The sequence below is a fragment of the Somniosus microcephalus genome, chromosome 6, assembly GCF_052327205.1.
Source record: "Somniosus microcephalus isolate GS21.2 chromosome 6, FLI_Smic_1.0, whole genome shotgun sequence".
Lineage (NCBI taxonomy): Eukaryota > Metazoa > Chordata > Chondrichthyes > Squaliformes > Somniosidae > Somniosus > Somniosus microcephalus.
The window spans coordinates 8,690,937-8,712,064 of NC_140992.1; the positions used below are offsets into that span (position 1 = coordinate 8,690,937).

Sequence of the window (21,128 nt, forward strand, 5' to 3'; positions counted from 1 at the left end):
CGTACTGTTTTGGTGTCCATACTTAAGAAAAGACATACTTGCTCTCGAGTCAGTACAAAGAAGGTTCACTCGGTTAATCCCGGGGATGAGGGGATGGTCATATGAGGAGAGGTTGAGTAGATTGGGACTCTACTCATTGGAGTTCAGAAGAATGAGAGGCGATCTTATTGAAACATATAAGATTGTGAAGGGGTTGGATCGGGTGGATGCGGGGAGGATGTTCCCGATGATGGGTGAAACTAGAACTAGGGGGCATAGTCTTAGAATAAGGGGCTGCTCTTTCAAAACTGAGATGAGGAGGAACTACTTCACTCAGAGGGTGGTAGGTCCATGGAATATGCTGCCCCAAAAAGCTGTAGAAGCTACATCATGACATAAATTTAAAACAGAAATAGACAGTTTCCTAGAAGTAAAGGGAATTAAGGGTTACGGGCAGGAATTTGGACATGAGTCTAGGTTCGGATCGGACATGGCCCTGTGGGTAGCGGAGCGGGCCCAGGGGCCGTGTAGCCTGATCCTGCTCCTATTTCGTGTGTCTAATTCTGTTAGATTCAGGAGATGGTTCTGTGATAGTAGATTGGCAGTTAGGATCAGATCAGCCATGATCTTATTGAATGGCGGAGCAGGCTCGAGGGGCCGATTGGCCTACTCCTGCTCCTATTTCTTATGTTACCCTCCATTAGCTCACCCTAGGCACCACTCTTCACGAGCGATCCTAAATAGTGAGTGCTGATGGACTATTCAACCATAGGGACCATCAGAGACAAGCCCAATCCTGTCCGCACCCAATGGCCCCAAGGGTGGACGTTCCATCAGAAGGCATTGGAAAGGAAAAGTCTGGCTGATTCCCCATCCTACGAACACAGGGGCACTGCGACCAATTGCAGCACAGTGGCTGCAGTTTGGCTCACAGATTCTCAAACCTAGGGGTGCAAATCCCGTTTCAGACCAAAACCAGGCCCCATATGGGAGGGTAGGGAGTGGTGGGGCACCCCAAGGGCCCCTCACTGGCTGCAGTCACATGCTCGATGGGCCGAATAGCGTTCTTCCTTGCTTTAACCATTCTGTGATTCTATTCTATGAAGTGAAGGGAGCTGATCTTTCTCCCTCCACAGAATAGAACCAGAGCCCAAGCTCTCACAGTCCCCCACACACCCTGAGTGCTCCCTCACCCCCCTCCCCGCGCCCCAGGGCACCCTCACACCACCCCGGGGCACCTTAACCCCCCCGTGGGCACCCTCACACCCCCCTCTCCAGGGCACTCTCACCTTCACCACCCCCCCCCCCCGGGGCACCCGCACCCTCTTGGGCACCTTCACCCTAACCACCCCCCCCCAGGTACCCACCCCCACCAGGCACCCTCATCCGCACCCTCACCTCCCCGCTGGCACCCTCATCCTCCCCGGGCACACTCACCCCCCGCCGGGCATCCTCCCCCCCCGGGTCACCATCATCCTCGCCGCCCCGGCACCCGTGGGCACCCTTATCCGCCTCAGGCCTCCAGCCCATGCCGCCTCTCTCTCACCCGCGGCTGGTCCTTGGTGATCGGGGAAAACCTCCTGTTAAAGCTGTCGGCCACCAGCACGGCCTGCAGCGGCACCGCCTGCTCGCTCTCCGCCTCGGCGGCGCTCGGCCCCGCACCCGCCGCTCGCCGGCCCAGCTTCTGCTTCGCCGCCATCTTGATAAAGGTTAAGATGACGGGAGGCCGCTCTGGGCCCGCCCCCTCGCTCCCATTCGCCAAGCGACGCTGCCGCCATCTTGGTAAAGGCATATCGACGGAGCGCCTCACGGATCAAAACGCGACCGCCCCACCGCTTCAAAACGTGTCCAGTACAGGCACAATGCAAGCGCCCGACAGTGGGCAGGGGCTTGATATCAGCCCTCCTGCAATCTGAAATAAAAAGATAAAATGCTGCAAATACACAGCAGATCGGTTAGCATCTGTAGAGAGAAAAGACAGATTATGGTTTGGGGAGTGTACCCTTTATCATGCACCCCTTTCTTTTCTCTTACTCCTTAGAATCTTCTGTTCTTCAGTCTACAACAACTTGCAATTATATAGCACCTTTAACGTAGTAAAACGTCACAAGGCGCTTCACAGCAGCGTTATCAAAGCCACATAAAGAGAAATTAGGACAGGTGACCAAAAGCTTGGTCAAAGAGGTTGGGTTTTAAGGAGCGTCTTAAAGGAGGAGAGAGAGGTAGAGAGGTTTAGGGAGGGAATTCCAGAGCTCAGGGCCCAGGCAGCTGAAGGCACGGCTGCCAATTGTAGAGCGATTAAAGTCGGGGATGCGCAAGAGGCCAGAATTGGAGGATAGCAGATATCTCGGAGGGTTGTAGGGCTGAAAGAGGTTACAGAGATAGGGAGGAGGTAAGGCCATGGAGGGATTTGAAAACAAGTCATAATCATAATCAACTTTATTGTCATTGTTAGTGCACAAGTGCAGTACAATGAAACGTAGGCTTGCGGCTCCCGAGAGTGTACATTTAGATTAAGACATTTAAACATTCAACATACATTTGGCTTGTAATACATTAACATAAACATAACCATAATAAAGTGCATTGGCAGATGTGCAGGCTTTAGAGTTTATTTGTGGAGTTCAGTCGGATGACAGCCCTGGGAAAGAAGCTGTTCCTAAATCTGGTCATACGGGTGCGAATGCATCTGTAGCGTCTCCCAGATGGCAGGAGGGCGAACAGACTGTGGCTGGGGTGGGTAGGGTCTTTGATGATGGACCGTGACCTCCGTAAACAGCGTTTCTGGTATATGTGCTCTATGGTCGGTAGCCGGGTGCCGGTAATGCGTTGGGCAGTTTTGACTACCCGCTGCAGGGCTTTCCGGTCATAGTAGCTACAGCTGCCATACCATACTGCGATACAGTTTGTCAGGATGCTCTCTATTGTGCAGCGGTAAAAGTTAGAGAGGATCAGGGGTGACAGGTTACATCACTTCAGCCTCCTTAGGAAATATAGGCGCCGCTGGGCCTTCTTCACCAGAGAGGAGGTATTGAGGGACCAGGAGAGGTCTTCCGTGATGTGGACTCCGAGGAACTTAAAGCTGTCCACCCTTTCCACCACAGCCCCATTGATGTGGATGGGGGTGTGACTCCCGCCTTTAGACTTCCTGAAGTCCACAATGATTTCTTTGGTTTTCTTGATGTTAAGGGCCAGGTTGTTCTCGGCGCACCACTTCACGAGATGCTGGACCTCCTCCCTGTAGGCTGACTCATCGTTGTTGGTGATCTGGCCTACTACCGTGGTATCATCCGCAAACTTGATGATGGTGTTGGAACCATTAACAGCCACACAGTCATGGGTGAAGAAGGAGTAGAGGAGGGGGCTCAGCACACATCCTTGTGGGGCCCCCGTGTTCAGGGTCGGGGTGGGGGGGAGGTGTGGTCACCTAATTTGACAGACTGGGTCTGTTTGTTAGGAAGTCCAGGGTCCAGTTGCAGAGGGAAGTGTTCAGGCCAAGAGTGTGGAGTTTGGTGGCCAGCTTGTTGGGGACAATAGTGTTGAATGCTGAGCTGTAGTCTATGAACAGCATTCTGATGTAGGTCTCTTTACCATCTAAGTGATTCAGTGCAGAGTGTAGAGCAGTTGTGATTGCATCCTCCGTTGATCTGTCTAATGCCCTGCACAGCTTGATTAGAAAAACTGGCAGCACGAACATTCGGGGTCCCTCTGCACCCCCACACAATCCGCCTCCCCCCACCCCGATCCATTAAAACACAAATGTGCGGTAAAAAGCGCGAATAAATAAACCCGCAGAGTGTTTATACACTGAATTAATAATAAAGCAAATCATATCGCAATATACTACCCTTAAATGAATCCATTTTACTTTACTTTGGGCCCCTCGTCAGGCCTTGCATTAATCCACCCGTGATGCCCTTTAACAATACCAGCCATGCGTCTGGCCCATGCACTGCCCTGTGCGGTACAGAAACTGCAATCTCAGCAGCTGTTACTTTGTTCTCTGCAGCTGAGGCCAGTCTTCTGGCTGCCGGTCATTTGAACATTTGTGTTGGGCCCCTGACATCCACCAGGGGTGCTGCCAGGTCTGAGGGCAGAGAATAATTGCAGTAGCTGATGGCAAAAGTTGGAAATATATATATTTTTAAAATTTGTTTTCTGTCCACTGCAATCAATGACTGATGCGCTATCAATTACTCATAAAAGACTGAGAGTTAAGAGAGTAACTAAAGGCTTTTATTAACAAAAGAATGAAGGTCTGCCTCGAGTGGTCGACCGGTCCAGAAATACAAAGGGCTGGGGAGCAGTCACCTTTATACTAGGACTTGTGGGAGGAGTCAGCCGAGGCATGTCCAGGCATGTACACAGTGGAATACAAACAGTGGTTTACCACATTCACCCCTTGTTTAAAATTGAGTCCGGTGGGGTGAAGTGTATTAAAAGTTAGTGTATTGGAGTCTCTCCGGAGGTCTTGTCTGCCGCTGTGATCGGCGTGGCGATGGCAGGGGTAGTGGAGCTTCCGGCGTCGAGTCCTGCGTGGGCTGTGGCACAGGCGTGTCGTCCTCGTAGATGTCGAGCGGGTCGCGGGGCCCAGGCCTGCCGTCTGCTGGGGCTGGATATCGGATCGTGGGGGGGGGTGGTAGTGAGTAGTGGGCTACTGCGGCCCCCGAGGGTGCAAGGTCTCTTATGGAGACTGTGTCCTCCCGCCCGTCCGGGTATGCAATGTAAGCATACTGGGGGTTGGCGTGGAGGAGGTCGACCCTCTCGACCAGGGGGTCCATTTTATGGGTCCTCACGTGCCTTCTCAGTAGGACCGGCCCTGGGGACATCAGCCATGGCGGTAGCGATGTCCCCGATGTGGACTTCCTTGGGAAGACAAACATTTTCTCATGAGGGGTGGCGTTAGTGGCAGTGCAGAGCAGTGACCAAATAGAGTGGAGCGCATCGGGGAGCACATCCTGCCAGCGGGAGGTTGGAAGGCCCCTAGACTTTAAGGCTAGCAGGGCGGCCTTCCAAACTGTCGCATTTTCTCTTTCCACCTGTCCGTTCCCCCGGGGGTTGTAACTGGTGGTCCTGCTTGTGGCAATACCCCTAGTTAGCAGGTACTGACGGAGTTCGTCGCTCATAAACGATGAGCCCCGGTCGCTATGGATATAGCTGGGGAAACCGAACAGGGTGAAGAGGTCGTTCAGACATTTAATGACCGTGGCACTGGTCATGTCCGGGCAGGGGATGGCGAACGGGAAACGGGAGTACTCATCAATAATATTGAGGAAGTACACATTGCGGTCGGAGGAGGGGAGAGGCCCTTTAAAATCAACGCTCAGGCGCTCGAAGGGGCGAGTGGCTTTTATCAGGTGGGCCCTGTCTGGTCTATAAAAGTGCGGTTTGCACTCAGCGCAGACTTGGCAGTTCCTGGTCATGGTCCTGACCTCCTCAATAGAGTAAGGCAGGTTGCGGGCCTTGATGAAGTGGAAGAACCTGGTGACCCCCGGGTGGCAGAGGTCATTGTGGAGGGCCCGCAGTCTATCGATCTGTGCGCTGGCGCAGGTGCCACGCGATAGAGCATCCGGGGGTTCATTGAGCTTCCCGGGCCGGTACAAGATCTCGTAATTGTAGGTGGAAAGTTCGATTCTCCACCTCAAGATCTTGTCATTTTTGATTTTGCCCCTCTGCTTGTTGTTAAACATGAAAGCAACTGAACGTTGGTCAGTGAGCAGGGTAAATCGTTTTCCGGCCAGGTAGTGCCTCCAATGACGCACAGCCTCCACAATCGCCTGGGCCTCCTTCTCAACAGCGGAGTGTCTGGTCTCCGGGCCTTGGAGGGTTCGTGAAAAGAAGGCCACGGGTCTCCCCGCCTGATTGAGGGTAGCGGCCAGGGCAAAGTCGGACGCGTCGCTTTCCACCTGGAAGGGGATGGATTCGTCCACTGCGTGCATGGTGGCTTTGGCAATGTCTTCCTTGATACGGTGGAAGGCTAAGCGGGCCTCTGCCATCAAGGGAAAAGAGGTGGACTTGATCAGTGGATGGGCCTTGTCCGCATAGTAGGGGACCCACTGGGCATAATAGGAGAAAAACCCTAGGCACCTCTTCAGGTCCTTGAGGCAGTGGGGCAGTGGAAGTTCCATAAGGGGACGCATCTGGTCGGGGTCGGGGCCGATGACTCCGTGTTCCACAACACAGCCAAGGATGGTGAGGCGGTTTGTGCGGAATATGCACTTCTCCTTGTTATATGTCAGGTTCAGGAGTTGGGCGGTGCGGAGGAATTTTTCGAGGTTTGCGTCATGGTCCTGCAAGTCACGGCCGCAGATGGTCACATTGTCCAGATATGGGAAAGTGGCCTGCAACGCATTTTGATCTACCATCCGGTCCATCTCCCTTTGGAAGACGGAGACCCTGTTGGTGACGCCAAAGGGAACCCTAAGGAAGTGGTAGAGGCGGCCGTTTGCCTCAAAGGCAGTATACTGGCGGTCCTCAGGGCGGATAGGGAGCTGGTGGTACGCTGATTTCAGGTCAATGGTCGAGAAGACGCGGTACTGCGCGATCTGGTTGACCATATCAGCTATGCGGGGGAGTGGGTAGGCGTCCAGCAGGGTGTAGCGATTTATTGTCTGGCTGTAGTCGATGACCAGGCGCTGCTTCTCGCCGGTCTTAACGACCACAACCTGGGCTCGCCAGGGGCTGGTGCTGCCCTCAATAATCCCTTCCTTCAGGAGCCGCTCCACTTCGGTTTTAATGAAAACCCTGTCCCCGGCACTGTATCGCCTGCTCTTTGTGGCGATGGGCTTACAGTCGGGGGTGAGGTTAGCAAACAGTGGGGGGGGGGTGACTCTGAGTGTGGAGAGGTTGCACCTGGTGCGCGGCGGGCAATTTGGGAGCTGCTGGCTGCGGACTGTGAGTGGGGGGAGGGGTCCACCGTACGCCATCGTAACACTTTTAAGGTGGCACTGAAAATCTAACCCCAGCAGGACGGCAGCGCAGAGGTCGGGCAGGACCAGAAGTTTAAAATGATCGTACACGGTCCCGTCTACTACGAGTGTCACTACGCAGTAGCCGCCGATGTCCGCCGACTGGGACTCGGAGGCCATAGAAATCCACTGGTGCGCAGGCAGGACTGGGAGAGAGCAACGCCGCACCGTGTCGGGGTGGATGAAGCTCTCCGTGCTCCCAGAGTCAAAAAGGCAGATTGTATCGTGGCCATTTACCTTAATGTCCATTGTGGAACTGGCCAGCTGGTGTGGTCTCGCTTGGTCCAGTGTAACGGATGCCAGCGTAGGGGTCGGTGTGTTGCTGCAGGTATCAGATGAGGCGGTGTTGGGGGCCTGCTGCGTTCCGGCTGTCGTCCAAGATGGCGGCGTCCATGATCCCCATGTGGCTGGAGGCGTCCAAAATGGCTGCTGTACCGGTGGTTCGCACATGGCTGGGGAGGCCCAAGATGGCGGCCCGCATGGCCCACACGCGGCGCTGCTGGGGTTCGGGGTGGCTTTGGCCCTGCAGACGTTAGCGTAGTGTCCCTTCTTCCCGCAGCCCGAGCAGATCGCGTTTTTCGCCGGGCAGCGCGCTCTGGGGTGTTTTGCCTGGCCACAGAAGTAGCATTTCTGGCCTTGGGGCACTGCTGTCTGGCCTTGGGACACTGCTGCGGTAGTTGGGCCGTTGCTGGGGTGTGGCTGGGGTGGCACGGCGCTATGAGGCGGTCCTACCGTGTCCCAGGCTGTCATTCCCCGCGGCGTCCACGGTGCAGAGGAGTAGGCATCCATGCCCCGGTAGGCTGCATCCAATGATAGTGCGAGTTCAGAGGCCTTGTTGAGGTCGAGGTCACTCTGCTCCAACAGTCGCTGTCGGGTGTAATTGGATCTGTGGCCCGCTACAAAAGCGTCCCGGATAAGTTCCTCTGTGTACACGGCGGCCTTTACATCCTTACAACCACAGGCCCGGCCAAGCACAGACAGTGCCTGAAGGTATTCCACGGTCGATTCCCCAGGTTGTTGTTTACGACTCCCCAGAAGGTGCCTGGCGTACACTTCGTTCACTGGGCGCGTGTACTGGTCCTTGAGGAGCTTGATAGCGTCCGCGTACGAGGTCGCGTCTTGGATGACCGAGTACACTCGGTGGTTCACTTTGGAGGTCAGGACATCCAGTTTGTCCTCGTCCGATTTGATTGCTGTGGAGGCGGTCAGGAATTTTTCGAAACACTTAAGCCAGTGAGTAAACTTGGTGGATGAGTCCGCCTCCCGATGATCTAAGTCCAGGCATGCTGGTGTGAGGATCTTCTCCATTATAAAAATTTTGTTAATAAAATTGATGCGCTATCAATTACTCATAAAAGACTGAGAGTTAAGAGAGTAACTAAAGGCTTTTATTAACAAAAGAATGAAGGTCTGCCTCGAGTGGTCGACCGGTCCAGAAATACAAAGGGCTGGGGAGCAGTCACCTTTATACTAGGACTTGTGGGAGGAGTCAGCCGAGGCATGTCCAGGCATGTACACAGTGGAATACAAACAGTGGTTTACCACAATGACACAAGCTTCCAGGCTGTTAAAAATTAAAATGCCACTGCAACGCCTTAGTAAAGCTGTTTGCCAAGGATGAAGAAACATCCATGCGCTGTCAGCTCAGAGGGCAGCTCTCTCACCTCTGAGTCAGAGGGTCGTGGGTTCGAGTCCCACTCCAGAGACATGAGCACGAAATCCAGGCCGACGCTCCCAGTGTGGTGCTGAGGGAGTGCTGCCATGTCGGAGGCGTCGTCTTTCAGATGAGACGATAAACCGAGGCCCCGCCTGCCAACACAGGTGGATGTAAAAGATCCCATGGCCACTATCTTGAAGAAGAGCAGGGGAGTTATCCCCGGTGTACTGGCCAATATTTATCCCTCAACATCACTAAAAAAGAACAGATTATCCAGTCATTATCACATTGCTGTTTGTGGGAGCTTGCTGTGCGCAAATTGGCTGCTGCATTTCCTACATTACAACAGTGACTACACTTCAAAAGTACTTCATTGGCTGTAAAGCGCTTTGAGACATTTTGGGGTCATGAAAGGCAAGTTATTTCTTTCTTTCTTATCCCATTGTCTCTTTTAATGGACCTGATGCCATAAATGTGCGATTCCTGCGGGCAGCGGGCAATCATTCACCTGGCGCTCCAGTTGACTCCCCAGCAATGATGCTGCCTAGTTGGCAACTGGGTAGACTGAGCCCCACTGATAGGGAGTTCCTTGCCCAAGGAGATTACTCGTGGGGCAGCTTTCGATAGTGTAGGTATTCAAACCAGGAACCTGCCAAGTTGTGAAATGGTGCAAGTCCAACTCTACATAAGTGACATAAATTGATGAGGAAGATTAGTGAAGGACTAGTAAATGTTGGTATTCAGAGGGATTTGGGTGTCCTTGTACACGAATCACAGAAAGTTAACATGCAGGTACAACAAGCAATTAGGAAGGTAAATGGCATGCTGGCTTTCATTGCAAGAGCATTGGAGTATAAGACTAAGGGGGGGGGAAATTCAGTATCGCCCCGTTTGGGGCGCCATTATTGGCCGTGCGCAAAGTTTAGCGCCTGGCGCTAATTATCGCCTCCAACGGCAAACTTGGCTTTTATCGCCCCTGGAGGTGATTGGAGCGCTAAATCAGGCGCTTCACACCTGTCTTAAGGCACAAAGGCCGAGGAGCGAGGCGCTACCTCAGAGCGCTGGCGAAGCAAGGAAGGGCTAATCAAAATAAACCTGCAAAGTGCTGCTCAGTACTCAAAACTCCTTCACACAGCGTTGAATCTCTCCAGAAGTCTCTCTCTCTCTCTCTCTCTCAGAATGCGTGGTGCAAAAATGTCACCACCAAAAAAAGGCAGGAAGCGGTCGCCTTTAAATAGTGCTCCCCCAGACCCTTCCCGACTGCAAAACGTTTCCGTCAACCTGTCGTTGCTAGCGGCAGGCGGTAAGGCAGGGGGCGCCACTCAATATTCGGTCCAGGGCACTACCGGAGCGTTGCACGCTCGACTGACGTCACGATCTGCGGGTGCAGGAGATCATGGCGGTTGTGTCTAGCGCCGCCGCAAAATGTCTGGTCAATTTCACGAGCGGTGCAAACATTGCCGCGCCCGGGCGCTAATTGCTTTGTGCCCCATTAGCGCCCTCTTGGCCTCTAACAGGAAGTGCAAAGCAACCAAATTTTTCCTCCTATGTCTCTTAGCCAGAAAGTAGCCAGAATTTCTGCTCCTGATCACCAACTAGTGTATGGGTGAGGACAAGTTCTGGCATGGCTGGATAGTCTCCTGTGGTCAAACTTGGTCAGAAGATCATGGGGTCGCAGCCCCATCCCAGAGACTTGAGCACATAATCCAAGCTGACACTCACAGTGCAGTACTGAGGGAGTGCTGCACTGTCGGAGGTGTCGTCTTTCAGATGAGACATTAAGCCCCATCTACCCTCTCAGGTGGGCATAAAAGATCCCATTACACTATTTTGAAGAGGTGTCCTGGCTAATATTTATACCTCAACCAACACCTAAAAACAGATTATCTGGTCATTATCACATTGCTGTTTGTGTGACCTTGCTGTGCGCAAATTGGCTGCCACATTTCCTACATTACAACAGTGACTACACTTCAAAAGTACTTAATTGGCTGTAAAGCACTTTGGGATGTCCTGAGGTCATGAAAGGTGCTATATAAATGCAAGTCTTTCCTTTCCAAAGATACAGCGAGTTGTGGTAAATGGTTGTTTTTCAGACTGGAGGATGGTAGACAGTGATCTTCCCCAAGGGTCAGTACTGGGGTCACTGCTTTTTTTGATATATATAAATGACCTGGATATTGGAATATAAAGTAGAATTTCTAAATTTGCCGATGACGCCAAACTTGAGGTGTGGCAAACAGTGATGATGATACCAATCGACTGCAACAGGACATAGAAAGGCCAGCAGAATGGGCAGACAAGTGGCAGATGGAATTTAATACAGAGAAATGTGAGGTGATGCATTTTGGCAGAAGGAACAGGGAGAGGCAATATACACTTAATGGCACAGTTTTAAAGAGTGTGCAGGGACAGAGAGACCTGGGAGTTAATGTGCACCGGTCCCTGAAGGTGGCAGGACATATTGAGAGAGTGGTTAACAAAACATATGGGATCTTGGGCTTCATAAATAGAGGTATTGAGTACAAAAGTAGAGAAGTTATGCTGAACCTTTATAAAGCGCTGGTTAGGCCACAACTGGAGTATTGCGTCCAGTTCTGGTCACCACACTTTAGGAAGGATGTGAAGGCCCTTGAGAGGGTGCAGAGGAGATTTACCAGAATGGTTCCGGGGATTGGGGGATCTTAGCTACAAGGACAGGTTGGAGAAGCTGGATTTGTTTTCATTAGAGCAAAGGAGGTTGAGGGGTGACTTGATAGAGGTGTACAAGATTATGACAGGTTTGGATAGGCTAGACGGGGAAAGTCTGTTCCCACTAGTTGATGGTGCAAGGACTAGGGGACACAGATTTAAGGTTTTGGGCAAGAGATACAGGGGGGATGTGAGGAAAACTTTTTTACACAGCGAGTGGTGATAACCTGGAATTCGCAGCCGACGGAAGTGGTGGAAGCGGAGACACTCAATGTTTTCAAGGGGAGACTGGATAGGCACTTGAGGGAAATAAACTTGCAGGGCTACGGGGATAGAGCGGGGGAATGGGACTGACTGGATTGCTCTACAGAGAGCTGGCACAGACTCGATGGGCCAAATGGCCTCCTTCTGTGCCATTATGACTCTATGAATACAACACAGCAGGAAGAGAGAAATTTATTCTATTCACAAGGAAGGCTTGGTAAACATAAAGGGAGAACAGTGCAATCAGTTCATTCACAAACAATTAGTCCCTGATGGATTAGTTTACATTAGAATTGATTGAAACAATATTAGACAGGCGTTTAACAGAAACACTGGAACATATGGCAACTTATTGAAAGGAGCCACTTTCTCTGATAGAGCTGCAGGTTAGGTACACACCACACAGGACTTCATATATTTTATGGCCGTAGCAACATAATCCCCCCCCCTCCCTGTATTGACCGCTGTGTTTACAATGCTGAGCAAACAAACACACTGCTTGCTGAGCTTTAAATCATCTCTCTCCCGACCGCTCAGCAAAATTAAAGCCCACAGGATTAAATGGGCAATGGCTGCAAAATTGGCTAAGGGACAGAAAGCAAGAGAGTAGTGGTGAACGGTTGTTTAACAGGCTGGAGGGAATTGTGCAGTGGTGTCCCCCAGGGGTCAATGTTAGGATCACCGCTCTTTTTGATATTTATTAATGGCCTGGACTTGGCTATACAGGGCATAATTTCAAAGTTTGCAGATGACACGAAACTCAGAAAAGTAGTAAACAGTGAGCAGAATGGTAACAGACTTCAGGAGGATGTACAAAAGCAAAATACTGCGGATGCTGGAAATCTGAAATAAAAACAGAAAATGCTGGAAATACTCAGCAGGTCAGGCAGCATCTGTAGAGAGGGAAACAGAGTTAACGTTTCAGGTCGATGATCCTTCATCAGGTGACATCACAGATTGACATTTCATCTGTCAAAAGCTTTTGACAGATGAAATATCAGCGTTTGACAGCTGTTTCTGACAATCTGTACTCCAAGTTAATTCCTTCCTCTCAGGCTGATTTAGAGATCTCTCCAGAACAGAAAGCTGAATGCTGCAACTTTTGACAGCTCGCGGCCATTCTGCTTTCTGTGCTGGTGAGATGAGGGACTCCCGAGACCTGAAGGAAGGAAGGCTGTAAAGGTAAGTAAAGGTAAGTAAAACTTCTTTAAACACACCAAACACACCAAACACACTTACCTCTGCACTCATGCACACATCACTCACCTGAACACCGGACACCTCGACCCCTCCAAGCCCTTCAGCCCGACGGTCCGCCTCGCTAACTTGGCGTGGTTTGGAGCCGTCGGGAATCCCACACTTCAGGAATAAAAATAGGGATTAAGCTAAAAACTGCCTGTTAACTGCCTGTTAACAGGCAGTTAATTGGCACTAATCCCCTTCCCGCCTCGGGGAGGCGGGTCCCAGCACAGGTCGGGTATCCGCCTCCTTTGAAACTGGCATGGAGGCGGGTTGGGGGTGGGATGGGTTCGTGCCCCCCGATTTCGAGATTTTAACCCCCCACACGCCTCCGATCCCGCCTCCACGGCCCAATGAAAATCCTGCCCGTTGACTCTGTTTCTCTCTCTACAAATGCTGCCTGACCTGCTGAGTATTTCCCGCATTTTCTGCTTTTATTTCAGGAGGACATAGACTGGTAAAATGGGCAGACACATGGCGGATGAAATTTAACACTGAGAAGTGTGAAGTGATACATTTTGGAAGGAAGAATTAGGAGAGGCACGTGCTACAATTTTAACGAGGATGCAGGAACAGAGAGACCTGGGGATGTACCTACAGAAATCTTTGAAGATCAGGCAAGTTGAGAAGGCTGCTAAAGAAGCGTACGGGTCCTTGGCTTTATAAAGAGAGGTATAGAGTACAAAAGCAAAGAAGTTATGGTAAACCTTTGTAAATCACTGGGTAGGCTTCAGCTGGAGCATTAGTTCCAATTCTGGGCACCGCACTTTAGGAAGGATGTCTAGGCCTTGGGGAGGAGATTTATTAGAATGGTCCCAGGGATAAGGGAGCGCCTTCACCACGTGGACTGCAGCGGCTCAAGAAGGCGGCTCACCACCACCTTCTCAAGGGGCAGTTAGGGATGGGCAATAAATGCCGGCCTTTGCCAGCGACGCCCACATCCCAGGAATAAATGAAAAAAAAGAGGGACTTCAGTTGCGTGGAGAGACGGGAGGAGCTGGGATTGTTCTCCTTAGAGCAGAGAAGGCTAAGGGGAGATGTAAATGAGGTGTTCAACATCATGCAGGGTTTTGATAGAGTAAATACGGAGAAACTATTTCCACTGACAGACACGTCAGTAACAGATTTAAGGTCATTGACAAAAGAGCCAGGGGGGTGATGAGGAGACTTTTTTTACGTAGAGAGTTGTTGTGATCTGGAATGCGCTGCCTGAAAGGGCGGTGGAAGCAGATTCAATAGTAACTTTCAAAAGGGAATTGGATAAATACCTGAAGTGGAGAAAATTTGAGTGCTATGGGGAAAGAGCAGGAATTCCCTCCCTAAACCTCCCCGCCTCTCCGCCTCCCTCTCCTCCTTTAAAACACTCCTTAAAACCTAACCTCTTTGATCAAGCTTTTTGGTCGCCTGCCCTAGTATGTTGCTCGGTGTGAAAGTTTGTTTGATAATGTTCCCCTGAAGCACCTTGGGACGTTTTACTATGTTAAAGGCGCTATATAAATGCAAGTTGTTGTCAGGCTGCAGGAGGTTACAGCGAAAGGGAGGATTAAAAAGCAAAAAAATCTTGCTAATTCTGGAAATCTGAAGCAAGAGAGGAGGGTGCGTGTTAAATGGAACACCACCGCACTTCCGGCGAGGTTATGATGGTGGAGCAGGAGCAAGGGGCATTCACTGTAAAACATTTAAAAATACATGGCTTGTCAATCAGCATCTGCGGAGAGAACAAAGTTCAACAATTTTGGGCTTCAGCCCATCATCAGTACTGAAAAAAGTGATGGATGTGTAAGGACAACTATGCACGGGTGATTGCACAGTGATCAGTTCCATTCGCAACTCCTCAGATAATGAAGCAGTCCATGCCCACATGCAGCAAGACCTGGACGACATTAACGCTTGGGCTGATAAGTGGAAACTAATATTCATGCCACACAAGTGCCAGGCAATGACTATCTCCAACAAGCGAGCGTCTAACCACTGCCCCTTGACATTCAACAACATTGCCATCACCGAATCCCCCACCATCAACATCCTGGGGGCCACCATTGACCAGAAACTTAACTGGACCAGTTAAATACTGTGGCTACAAGAGCAGGTCAGAGGCTATGTATTCTGCGGCGAGTGTCCCACTCCTGACTCCCCAAAGCCTTTCCACCATCTACAGGAAACTCTTGATTTACCGGCACCTAAATAACCGGAAATCTGTTAACTGGCAAAATTCAGGAGTAGGTTCAGGTAAGTTTTACTTCATATTAGTGGCCGTTCCTGGACCTGTGGCCGGGTTCCTGCACCTGTTGCTAAGCAACAGGGACGCTTGGATCTTGTGGTCGGGTTCCTGCACATGTTGCTAAGCAACAGGACGCTTGGATCTTGCGGCCGGAGTTCCTGCACCTGTTGCTAAGCAACAGGGAAGCCTGGATTTGTTGCTGTGTACAGAGCTCTCGTACCTTTTACTGTACCTCTCTGTAATCTGGACTTTTTGATAAACCGGCACCACGCCGGTCCCGTCGGTGCCGGATAAAAAAGAGTTTCCTGTACAAGGCACAAGTCAAGAGTGTGAGGGAATACTCTTCACTTACCTGGATGAGTGCAGCTCCAACAACACTCAAGAAGCTCGACACAATCCAGGACAAAGCATCCCAATTGACTGGCACCCCATTCACCACCTTAAACATTCACTCCCTCCACCACCGGCGCACCGTGGCTGCAGTGTGTACCATCTACAAGATGCACTGCAGCAACTCGCCAAGGTTTCTTCGACAGCACTTCCCAAACCCACAACCTCCACCACCTAAAAGAACAAGCGCAGCAGGCGCATGGGAACACCACCACCTCCAAGTTCCCTTCCAAGTCACTCACCATCCTGATTTGGAAATATATCGCCGTTCCTTCATCGTTGCTGGGTCAAAATCCTGGAACTCCCTACCTAACAGCACTATGGGAGTACCTTCACCACACAGACTGCAGTGGTTCAAGAAGGCGGCTCACCACCACCTTCTCAAGGGCAATTAGGGATTTTCCAATTAAATATTGGGAAGACCGAAGCCATTGTTTTCGGTCCCCGCCACAAACTCCGTTCCCTAGCCAATGGCTTCATCCCTCTCCCTAACATTTGCCTGAGGCTGAACAACACTGTTCGCAACCTTAGAGTCATATTTGACCCTGAATCCACGGCGTAACTAAGACCGCCTACTTCCACCTCCGTAACATCGCCCGTCTCCACCCTTCCCTCATCCATGCCTTTGTTACCTCTAGACTATTCCAACGCACTCCTGGCTGGCCTCCCACATTCTACCCTACGTAAACTTGAGGTCATCCAAAACTCAGCTGCCCGTGTCCTAATTCTCACCAAGTCCCGTTCACCCATCTCCCCCTGTGCTAGCTGAACTACATTGGCTCCCGGTTAAGCAACACCTCGATTTCAAAATTCTCATCCTTGTTTTCAAATCCCTCCATGGCCTCGCCCTTCCCTATCTCTAACCTCCTTCAGCCCCACAACCTCCCGAGATACCTGCGCTCCTCTAATTCTGCCCTCCTGAGCATCCCTGATTATAATTGCTCAACCATTGGTGGCCGTGCCTTCTGTTGCCTCGGCCCTAAGCTCTGGAATTCCCTCCCTAAACCTCTCAGCCTCGCTGCCTCTCTTTCCTCCTTTAAGACAATCCTTAAAACCTGCCATAATATCAACAGAAAATGCTGGAAAAACTCAGCAGGCCAGGCAACATCCGTGGAGAGAGAAACAGAGTCAATGGGGTCGATTTTGTCGAACCTGTCGGGAAGAAGGCGGGACTTTCCCTTTCGGGTTTCTGACCCGCCTACTTCGACGTCCGGCCAATCCGCGCGATTTTCCCTTGATTGACCTTGTTGAGCCCGCCCAGCGGGCTCAGCAGGTCAATTAAGGGCCACCCGGCAACAGGTGACGTCACAGACTGAAATTTCATCTGTCAAGATTTCTGACAGATGAAATATCAGTGTTTTACAGCTGTTTGAAGCTGTCAAACTCTGACAGTCTGATTTCTAAGATGAGTCCTTCTGCGCAGGCTCATTTAGAAATCTCAGCAGCACTAAAAGCTGAAGGCTGTCACTTTTGACAGATCGCAGCCGTTCAGCTTTCAGTTCCGGCTGAGTGATGGGCTCCCGACGGCTACAGGAAGAAAGGCTGTTAAGGTAAGTAAAGGTAAGTAAAAGTTCTTTACACACTGTAGACACACCAAACACACTTACCTTTACACTCATGCACCCATCACTCACCTGAGCGCCGACATCGCGACCCCTCCAACTCATTCAACCCGACGGCCCGCTGCTCTAACCTGGCATGGTTTGGAGCCGTCGGGAAACCCACATGAAACCCCTCAAAATGGGGGTTAGGCTAAAAACTGCCTGTTAACTACCTGTTAACAGGCAGTTAATTGGCACTAATCCCTTCCCGCCTGGTTTCGGCGGGTCCCAGTGCGGGGCAGGTACCCGCCGCCCCTGAAACTTACGTGGGGCGGGGTTTTGGGCGGGATGATGTCAGGACCCCCAAAGTCGGGATTTCCCCCCCCCCACACGCCTGAAACCCCGCCTGACGGCTCCACGAAAATCTAGCCCAACGTTTCGGGTCAAAACCCTTTGTCAACCCAGTCTTGACCCGAAACGTTGACTCTATTTTCTCTCCATGGATGTTGCCTGGCCTTCTGAGTTTTTCCAGCATTTTCTGTTGTTATTTCGGATTTCCAGTATTTTGCTATCATCTTAAAGCCTGCCTCTTTGACCAAGCTTTTGGTCACCGGCCCTAATTTATCCTTATGTGGCTCGGTGTCAAATGTTTTGTCTTATAACACTCCTGTGCAGCGCCTTGGGACGTTTTACTACGTGAAAGGCGCTATATAAATACAAGTTGTTGTTGTTATGAGTCTTGCCAGCGATGCCCACATCCCAGGAACAAATAAAAAAAACAGACAATGTGAAGGGGGGAAAAAAATAAAGAGGAAGACTTGATAGGCTGGATCTGTGACCTGTTTCAGAGACAATCAGGAAAGCGACAGGTGACTGACGTCAGGTGATGGAAAGAAATGAAAGATGTGAGAGAAACAACAACAACAACTTGCATCTATATAGTGCCTTTAACTTGGGAAAACGTCCCAAGGCGCTGCACCGGAATGATTATCAAACAAAGCTTAACACCCAGCCAAAGAAAGAGGCATTAGGGTAGGTGGCCAGAAGCTTGGGCAAAGAGGGGGGTTTTAAGCAGTGCCTTAAAGGAGGAGAGCGAGTTGGAGAGGTGGACAAAGAAACATTTCTCATAGTTAAGGTAGGAGATTAGATGGTCTGGAAAAAAGAGAAAGGCTTTCATTTCCATAGCGCTTTTCACAAACTCTGGACGTCCCAAAGCGCTTTGCAGCCAATGAAGTACTGTGTGAAGTGTAGTCACTGTTGTAATGTGGGAAACGTGGCAGCCAATTTGTGCACAGCAAGCTCCCACAAACAGCAATGAGATAAGTGACCAGATAATCTGTTTTTAGTGATGTTGATTGAGGGATAAATATTGGGCTCAGGACACCAGGGAGATCTCTTTTTTGAAATAGTGCCTTGGGAGAAAGTAATGATAAAAATACCAGGGCCTAGAAATTCAATTGTTTGCGCCAGCCGCTAGCGCCTTAGGAGGAGGAGATGTGGGGCGCTAGGCGGCTAGCGGCCGGGCGCAGCGCGATCTGCGCCTCTCCCCAACTTCAATAAAGATTTAGCGGCGGCGCAAAGCCTTTGCGTGCAGATCCTGACGTCATTTCATCATGCAATGCCCTTTGAGCGCCCCGAACCAGAAATTCAGTGGTGCCGCCCTTCTTTGCGCCTGGCGCCCCCAGCGACTGGTAGAGGGGAACGGTTCCCAGTCGCTGCGAGGCGCGGGGGGCGCTATTTAAAGGGGACTCCTCCTGCAGTATAAGTGGCAGCCATTTTGTGCCAATCCCTCTGTGTGAGAGACGGATATTTGGAGAGAGACAAAGGCAGAGAGCTTTCTGCTTTGACTCAGCGCTTGCACAGGTACTTGTGGCTTCAGGCCAGAGCTTTGCACTTGGATTTCACTTTCAGTGCCATAGCCTTGAGTCAGCACATATAATGGGGGCTGCAATGGGTGGAAACGTTGGCTTTCTGCATTGCATTCAAAGGGATCAGAGACGCTGTGAGAGAGTGCCAGTCATGGCCAGACGGAGATTGGCCAACAGGCGTCGGCACAGGAGGCCTTACCCACCCAGGCTATACCGCCAGCAGTTCTCATATCTGAGCATGTCTGAGGAGCAGTGTGTTCGGAGGATGCGATTCAGAAGGGAGGTGGTCACTGAGATCTGCCACCTGCTTCGCAGAGATCTGCAGCCACAGCTGAGGAGCAGGACGTCTCTGTCAGTGACAGTGAAGGTGACGGTGGCTCTCAACTTCGATGCCACTGGCTCCTTCCAATCCGCTACTGGGGACATTGCCAACATCTCCCAGTTCGCGGTACATTGCTGCATCCGCCAGGTGAACAATGCCCTTTTCAGAAGGAGACGTCAGTACATCTTCCCCATGACCCTGGACAAGCAGCAAGAGCGTGCAATCAGCTTTGGAAGAATAGCGGGCTTCCCCATGGTTGAGGGCGTAGAACTGATGAACCAGCAATGGTCAGGCCTTGCTTCAGGGCTGCAGTGTGCAGGGCATGGCAGCCAAACAAGTCGACCCTTCCCCTTTAAGAGCTGATCGGCGCCAGCGTGTCTGCCTTCATTGAGCAACTCGCCGCTCCTGCGCTGCGCCCGTCCTCGGTGTTAGCGCCCCGGATCGCCTGCTTAGCGCCTAATGATAGTCGTGCATCGCCTGCTTTAGCGCAGCAGCAACCTCTTAGGGCGATGCAACTGAATATCGGCGAAGGTGGCGCGAAGTTGCGCCGGGCGCAAACTTTAGCGGCCGCCTGGCTGTAGCGTCCCAAACGTGGCTATACTGAATTTCTAGGCACAAGTGTTTCCGGCTGCTCCATGTCTTGATAAGGACTGTAACGCTTTTAAGCAGTCCGTGCCGTGCTCTGTCTACAAAGGAGCAAACACACAGTATGATCCGGGGAGCTTTATTTGATATTTTGCCTCATGTTTATTCACTCAGCAGTTGCTACGTGATAAATCGCAGCTTAGGCACCGCGACTCTGCACCTGGGCTGATTTAGGAACATAGAGACAGGAGGAGGCCATTCAGCCCCTCGAGTCTGTTCCGCCATTAGTAACATAGAAACAGGAGGAGGCCATTCAGCCCCTCGAGTCTGTTCCGCCATTAGTAACATAGAAACAGGAGGAGGCCATTCAGCCCCTCGAGTCTGTTCCGCCATTAGTAACATAGAGACAGGAGGCGCCCATTCAACCCCTCGAGTCTGTTCCGCCATTAGTAACATAGAAACAGGAGGAGGCCATTCAGCCCCTCGAGTCTGTTCCACCATTAGTAACATAGAAACAGGAGGAGGCCATTCAGCCCCTCGAGTCTGTTCCGCCATTAGTAACATAGAAACAGGAGGAGGCCATTCAGCCCCTCGAGTCTGTTCCGCCATTAGTAACATAGAGACAGGAGGAGGCCATTCAGCCCCTCGAGTCTGTTCCGCCATTAGTAACATAGAGACAGGAGGAGGCCATTCAGCCCCTCGAGTCTGTTCTGCCATTAGTAACATAGAAACAGGAGGAGGCCATTCAGCCCCTTGAGTCTGTTCTGCCATTAGTAACATAGAAACAGGAGGAGGCCATTCAGCCCCTCGAACCTGTTCCGCCATTAGTAACATAGAGACAGGAGGAGGCCATTCAGCCCCTCGAATCTGTTCCGCCATTAGTAACATAGAAACAGGAGGAGGCCATTCAGCCCCTCGAGTCTGTTCCGCCATTAGTAACATAGAGACAGGAGGAGGCCATTCAGCCCCTCGAGTCTGTTCCGCCATTAGTAACATAGAAACAGGAGGAGGCCATTCAGCCCCTCAAATCTGTTCCGCCATTAGTAACATAGAAACAGGAGGAGGCCATTCAGCCCCTCGAGTCTGCTCCGCCATTAGTAACATAGAAACAGGAGGAGGCCATTCAGCCCCTCGAGTCTGTTCCGCCATTCAATTAGACCATGGCTGATCTGCATTTTAACTCCATTTACCATCCTTGGTTCCATATCCCTTAATACCCTTGCCTAACAAAAATCTATCTCAGTTATTAAATTTTCAATTGACCTCCAGCCTCAACAGCTTTTTGGGGGGAGGGAGTTCCAGATTTCCACTCCCCTTTGTGTGACAAAGTGCTTCCTGACATCACCTCTGAACGGCCTGGTTCTAATATTAAGGTTACGCCCCTTTGTTCTGGACTTCCCCTC

General features: G+C 51.2%; 1 protein-coding gene across 1 annotated transcript in view; it reads right to left on the reverse strand.

The window, feature by feature from the left end:
• eif2b5 (eukaryotic translation initiation factor 2B, subunit 5 epsilon) overlaps positions 1–1,698 on the reverse strand; it is a 70,787-nt gene extending 69,089 nt beyond the window's left edge. The window contains exon 1 of the mRNA XM_085989690.1: positions 1,526–1,698. Coding sequence (XP_085845816.1) covers positions 1,526–1,678 — 153 coding nt within the window. The 5' untranslated portion in view covers positions 1,679–1,698. The remainder of the gene's footprint in view (positions 1–1,525) is intronic.
• Positions 1,699–21,128: the final 19,430 nt, after the last annotated feature.